This window comes from Camellia sinensis, chromosome 15 (assembly GCF_055761805.1).
Source record: "Camellia sinensis isolate YWXY chromosome 15, ASM5576180v1, whole genome shotgun sequence".
NCBI classification, from domain to species: domain Eukaryota; kingdom Viridiplantae; phylum Streptophyta; class Magnoliopsida; order Ericales; family Theaceae; genus Camellia; species Camellia sinensis.
This window is the reverse complement of record NC_138975.1, coordinates 143,417,484-143,424,698: the sequence shown is the minus strand read 5'-3', so window position 1 is coordinate 143,424,698 and position 7,215 is coordinate 143,417,484. Positions and strand designations below refer to the sequence as shown.

Below are 7,215 nucleotides of genomic sequence, written 5' to 3'. Positions count from 1 at the left end.
CATGAAGAAGTCAAAACTGAGCTATTGCATTGTGATAGACCGAGCTGTTGTAGGCTAATCAAAGAACCGAGTGGACAATATATAAGAAGTTGGTTGGCTGAACAAGGGTCTTGGTCGGGCCCTACCAAACAAGATGATCTTCAAGTAATAACACTACAGGAAATGTGTGATTTAGTGGCGCTTTTTTAACGGCGTTTTTTTAAATGCCACATTTTCTAATATTTAACGACGTTTTATAAACGTCGCAATTTAATTTAATAAAACAGTACCATTTAACCTGTTTAAAAACGCCTTCGAATGTATCCCACATTTTAATTTAATAAAACAGCACCGTTTAACCCGTTTGGAAACGCCTTTGAATGTGTCCCACTCTCACGCGCTCTCTCTCCCTCTTCAAACCTTCATTCTAATCTGAGAAGCCCTTCTTCTCACTTTCACTCACTCAAATCTGAGAAACACCACTTTATGAATCTCGCTCGCTCGCTCTCTCTAAACCGTTAAAGTGATTTCGATATCGAAGTTCCGTGATCCAATCTCAGAGTGATTGCGATTTCGTAGAGCAAAATAGATTTCGTAGAGCAGAATCGATTTCAATATCGATTTGGAAGATACGATTCAACCTTCTTCAGCTCGGTGATTTCGATTTCGAAGTTCTCTCTCTCTCTCTCGATTTCGAAGCTCCACCACCACCACCACCACCACCACCATCTGCATCGTCTACTAAGGTGAGCACTACTGTCTACAATCTCGATTTCGATGTCGAAGTTCTCTCTCTTTCTCTCAAAATCTTCATTCCGCTAATTCTTCTCCTAGGGTTTACAGTCTTGAATCTCCTCATAGGGTTTGAATGTGAGGTCAGATTGTATGTCATATCATCATTTCTATAGCAATTTTACTTTTTGTTGTGCTTAAATATCTCTATTGTTTAAATGTTGTTTTGATTCCATTTTAGTTCCTTTGCTTGCGATTTGATATGTTAGCAGTGGCTTAATGCATTTCAGAGGCGCAAGTTAATAAAGTTTAAGGCTGATTTGCATCTGTTATTTGTCAAACAAATGGAACCTCCTCTTATCTGGAGATATGGAATTTTCAAACTTTGCTGTGCTGATAATTTTCAAACTTTTTAAACAATAAATAATTTTCGAATCTCGTCTTTTGTATTGATAATTTTTAAACTTTTAGATATTACAGTTGCCTGTCTCTGCTCTTCTTTCCTTTTCTTTCCAGATTCTCTTTTCCTTCCTGTGTCTTTCTATAATTTTTTTTTGACTTTAACAATGAAGCAAAATTTGAAATGGCAAGTCTTCTAAAAAAGTTGGACCAATTTGATTTCGTCAGGGTATGCCGAAATAAGTATTTAGTATCTGTGACCCATAAAAAATTTTGTTATGTATATCAGAAAGTAGCTCTCGTCTTATTATTCTCTAAATGAATATGAATTTGATTTTTTCAAAATGTGGTAAGAAAACATGTTGTCAAACTGAAGATTTATGCTATTTTCTCACTATGTCTGCCTTGAATTTATTCACTATGTCTGCTCGATTTGTTCCTTTATGTTTGTTTGTTTATTTATTTGTTTGGTTAATGGAAGAGTATCATTATGTACTCCCATTTAGAATCATCGATTTTTTATACCATTTCCAGAAGGTTCTTGAATATTTGGTTCCAAGGCACATCACTTATCCCTATGATGATTTGGTCCATAATGACTTCTAATCAGCTGTCTAATCACAAGCCTTACCCAATGTGTATTGTGGTTTGTCCCACAATAAACTCTCTTACAAGCTGGTCATGTATCTGTCATCTTGGCACCATATCTCTCAATTTTGTCCGTGGATTATCAAGGGAAACAGGCTTTTATGGTGGCATGTAGCATTTTGAAAGCAACAATATGTATAACATGTCTCTTTGCAAATTGAATGTTTGTTTTACCTTTAGAATTCACTTTGTTGTCTATAATAATTTCTTGGCCTTCTTGCACTTTTGTGCAATTTTTACTGGTGGTATTGCAGCTACGTTCCCAATCCTGTCTTGGTCATAATTGATGTCGAGCCTAAGGAGATGGGAATTCCAACTAAAGCTTACTATGCTGTTGAAGAGGTTAAAGAGGTAAAATAGCCATCTAGTTTTTCATTTCAATCATAATTTTTAATCATTCAGTGATTTACGTGGTAATTACTAATGCATGACTGACTTAACTGAGATGCTTTAATGGTTAAAGCTTGTCATTGCCAGCAGAATGTCTCCAAATCTGCTTGGAAGTTTATCTGACAGTTGGATATGTTTGCAGAATGCTACTCAGAAAAGCCAGAAGGTATTTGTGCATGTGCCTTCAGAAATTGCCGCTCATGATGTTCAGAAATTGCTGTTCTGTTGTTTGATTCTCCTCTTGAGCTCCGTTCTGTTCCTCACTGTCACCGTGAGATCGCCGATCTTCAAGGTATGTTTCGTTTCTCTACTTTCTTTTTGATCTATACAAATTGCATATATATATATATGTGTGTGTGTGTGTGTGTGTGTATGTATGTATATGATTGTATTTATGAAATTTAATTTGATTGTTGATTGTTTGTTATTTGAGCTTCAAATCTGTGATTTTGTTTTTGGTAATATCATATCTGCTTTGTCTCTCTTTAGTCCATTGTTTTTCCTTTTTTTGGAATCCCATTTTGGCATTTCTTACTTTCTAACTCTCCTAATAATGATTTCGGTGTAGTTCCCATGTAAATTGATAAACTTTCATCTTGGTATGTTCTCTGAGTTTCCTTTTTTTTCAAGCTGCTACACATGGGTGGTCCTGTTATTGACTACTTGTGCAGATAGCCAAGAAAGAAAGGCATTTTCTTCATTCATATCTTTAACTATTTTCTCCCTCTGGATATTGATAATATAATAAATTTGTTTGGGTTTGTTGCAATTATATGTTAATTGAATATGAATTGTTGAACTTGTTGGGTATGTTTTTTTTTTTCCCCTCGCTATTTCAAAGGGGAAAAAGAAGGGAGGAAAAATAGTATGTTTTAAGTTGTAGATTTATATGCATTAAGATGTTGGGTAATTGTCTAATTGATGATGTTCCTATTGATTGGGTAAACAAGTACAATAAGTTTGAAGCCTAAACAGTGAATGAATGTTCACGCTCTTACTTGCAAGTCTTGGCTAAATTAACATTACTATAAAAAAAAATTAAAGAGTTCTTAATAATTCTTAATGTGATGCCAATACAAAAAATGGATTGTGTAGTAGCATTACTACTATTTATTGGGTTCAAAAGAAATCATTTTTGTATTAAATGTATCATAAATAAATCAAAACCATATTGGTTAGAGAGCACCATGGCATAATGAGCAGGTGAGGTTAAGGTAGTGCTGCAAATTATGATTTGCTATTCTGGCTTGGTAAGTATTGAAAGGAAAAAATAAATATATAATTAATCAATCAAATTTTAGTTAAGTTAGATTACTTTTCATAGTTATTTACCATTTTCAAATTAGTCTGTAATGTAGGTTCCTGTACTTGTACAAAAGTTTATTTGATTGGTTCTCACACTAGACTTGATGTGATTTTCTGCTTTGATTCCAAAACTGCAGGAGAGCCATTTGGCCCTCATTTCTGCTATCTTCTTTAAAACCTTGATCAAACTAAGAGACCCCTTTATTGGGTATGCACGTTATAATAGTTAATCAATTAAATTAGATTCCTAGAGTAGACTTCATTTTTGTATGAATTTTTGTTACCAAATGTTGAGGTAGTTTTTTTATTTTATTTTTATTTATTTAAAATGTCTGCACACCAATGTGTGGCTGGAAGTGATTCAATGGTATCATTATCATTTACTTGTGCATTTTGATATAGGGTATGGTATACAATATAGCAGTCTTGGCAGATTGCTAAGAAAATCCATTGTTTTAAGGCAATTTTATGGATTTAGAACAACAGCAAAGTTAGATATAGTTTGATTTATGTTTATTCGTTCCTTGTATATCATTTTTCCAGGCTGTTCCAAGAAAGCGTTTCCATAATGTTGTTGTAAAGAATGGTCTAGGTCTAACTGTCGCTTGTATGGCAATGAGTTCAGCTACTGGTTGTCCTGCAGATGAGACTAATCTGACTGGTGTGGGTGAGATCAGACTAATACCTGATTTATCAATGAAGTGTATAATTCCTTGGTAGTACATCTCTTTCATAAGTATTACCTTTGTCTCTCCATTGCAACATAATTTTTGTTAAACATTCACGATCTTTTTTTTATTTTATTTTTTATATTTGCACTCTATATTTCACAGTTCAATATCCCCGTTGTCAAAACTTGAAGAGTGAAAATGCAAAGAGGAAAAAAAAACTCTTATCCCAAACATGGAAGATGTACACTAAGGGCCTACAAGATTGTCCCAAAAATGTGATTTGGGCAATTTTAGAGTTTACCCATTTAAATATCAGATAATTGGACGTGTTTTGACTATCAAAATGAAACAACCCAAAACTTGATAAAGACAAAAGTTTTATTCTAAAATTGTGGAATTCAAAATATTTTATGTTTAATTTCTACACAAACTTGAATGAACTCATTTACGTGTGCATAGGATTTGAATTAGTTAATTCAAAATGGAGCAATTCATGGAATGAGTAAATTCATGCAACCATACAGGCCCTAATAAGATGGTCTGCTTAGTGGTTTATAGTTCATTTGAGATCTTTGACAACAAATCATTATATGACTTTAGGATGGCACATGGCATGGAAAGTAATATTATGTGCCCAGTAATCAGAATAGTTTTTCACATATTTTATTCTGTTGGTCTACTATAACAAATGTGGATCATATACATTCAATAAACATATGCGTATCTCAAGTGTGTTGTCTAGAATCATCTGGTTGGGCAGCAGATATATTTGTGATCATAATTTAATTTATTTTTTTGACCTCAACAGGGCAAAACAAGAAGGAATGGTTTTGGGTGACATGCATCTTAAACCTGGTGAAGCTTGGGAATATTGCCCAAGAGAGGCATTGCGTAGAGTTTCAAAAATTTTGAAAGATGAATTTAACTTGGTAAGCATGATGGTTTATTCATATGAAATATGTTGTCATTCAATTTCTAATTGTGTATATATACAGGTGATGTATGCAGGTTTTGAAAGTGAGTTTTATCTCTTGAAGAGTGCGTTAAGGTATTTGATGCAATTGTTACCAGGCCTTCTTTTAATTTTGTTTTCCAGTCGATATTGCAAGTATTAACTATAAAAATCTGCAGGGAGGGGAAAGAAGAATGGTTTTCATTTGATACGACGCCCTACTGTTCTGCATCTGCATTTGATGCTGCTTCCCCTGTACTTCATGAAGTTGTGGCTGCTCTACAGTCCTTGAATATTGCAGTTGAACAGGTAGAAGGAGATAAGTACTGTCGTAGCTTTTTTGTACTGGAATTATGGGAGGTTGTTCTACGTAGGTCAAATTTTGAGGTCATAATCACACAATCCATATTATCACTTAATTCTTTTTGCAACTTCTCTCCATGGATTGGAAAATGACTTCTTATACATTCTTGACATTGCTCAGCATGTTAATTCCAATTCTAGTGCCTCAACCATGTGAGTATATATATGCATGTATTTATTTTGTTTTTTTTAAGAAAAGAAATTTAAACCACAAAGACTTCATAATGCTCTTATTTCTAGGATTTGCTATCTCTCTATTTTCGTGACCTACCTTTGAGGTGACCCAAGTTATTATGAATTGTACATGTGTAGAAAACAATGGTCATTTGCTATTTAATTTTAAAGGCAGTTGTCTGAACACACAGGACATAAGGGTACTCCCTCTAAATTTATTGTTGTTGTATGCTTTTAGATCCATCATATTGGATAACTTGATATACACTTTTGGGCCCATTTCCTAATAGCTTAAGCTTTTGGGATTAGTGGTGATCTAACATGGTATTGGAGCTTAGGTTGGGGAAGGTCTTGGGTTCAAGACAGTCCATTTGTATTTGTTCCCTGTTTGCATTGTGCTTTCTATTTTTGTATGTCAGCTTAAGGTTTTGGAATTATTGATTGATTAGTTGCACAATGGTGCATGCATTTTATACATTTTAATTCTTTCAAAATTGTATATAACGGACATGATATTCACAGAAATATTATGCAAGATTAACAAATTGATCATGAAATTCAGTGTTTAGTCAAAGAGATGAGTTCATCTACATCAACAATCCTAAAAGTGTACTTCTATCTCTAGTATCTGATGTTTAGATATGTTGTTTTTATTTCCGTGCAGTACAAGTTTTTTGTTGATGGAGAATGGCGGCATGATGAGCACCAACCATTTGTAAGTGGAAATTATGGGGTGGTGAACATTGTCTTCTTAGCTAGGGAGCCTGATGTGATTCCTACAATTTATACTCCAGAGACACCTGGTAGATCTAGTATGGATGTGGATAATGATCCATTTTTTCATTTTTTGGGAGCAAATTATCTTACAAAAGCTTTTGTAATACAAGTTGGTCTAGTTGATAAGAACAAGGCTGTGTGTGACTTTTGGATGGTGTTGATTTTTGCTGCCATAGGACTGCTGATTTTTTGGTTGAGAATTGTGAATTTAATATTTGAATATGTTATTTTGTGGGTAATGATGATTGGATATTAAATTGAATAGGAAAGTGAATTAATACTGCATTTATTATTTGAATGGGAGTTATTATTTCATATTAAGGCTATTCAATTTTATTACAGGTATTTTTCTAGTTTAATCACATAAAATTAGCACAATTTAAAAAAAAAAAAACAAGTGGATTTCAAGGCGTTTTTAAAACGCCACCTAAACTGTCAATTTTTTTAAAAAGATATCACGGCGTTTTGAAAACGTTGCTAAAATCATAGTGATGTTATGGTAGGGACATTTCGCGGCGTTTCTAAAAACGCCGCCTATTCTAATATCGCAACGTTTTTAAAACGTCGTAAAGATACAGCGACGGCGGCAGCCTCGACGTTTGGTACTACACGTCGCGAAAGGAATTGGCGGCGTTTTTGATAGATATAGCGGCGTTTTTTAAACGCCACTAAAAGTCTGTTTTTTAGCAGTGTAATGCTTGTCAAGTCTATTTCACCGACATGCCGAGATTGGTTATAAAGAAGAGGATCGAGTTATGCATATATGCTTGATGACCGAGCAAAAGTAAGCCCACGACAAACTAGCCGAGAATTTTATTTTATTTT

General features: G+C 34.0%; 1 protein-coding gene across 1 annotated transcript; it reads left to right on the top strand.

Annotated features, from left to right (window-relative positions):
* The first annotated feature begins 1,687 nt into the window (after positions 1–1,687).
* Positions 1,688–5,547, top strand: LOC114278160 (uncharacterized). Its single transcript, XM_082907805.1, has 7 exons — positions 1,688–1,902; positions 2,013–2,109; positions 2,291–2,440; positions 3,997–4,169; positions 4,933–5,053; positions 5,120–5,172; positions 5,256–5,547. Exons 1-7 carry the CDS (start codon positions 1,892–1,894, stop codon positions 5,530–5,532), a joined length of 882 nt encoding a protein of 293 aa, XP_082763931.1. The 5' UTR covers positions 1,688–1,891; the 3' UTR covers positions 5,533–5,547.
* The last annotated feature ends 1,668 nt before the right edge of the window (positions 5,548–7,215 follow it).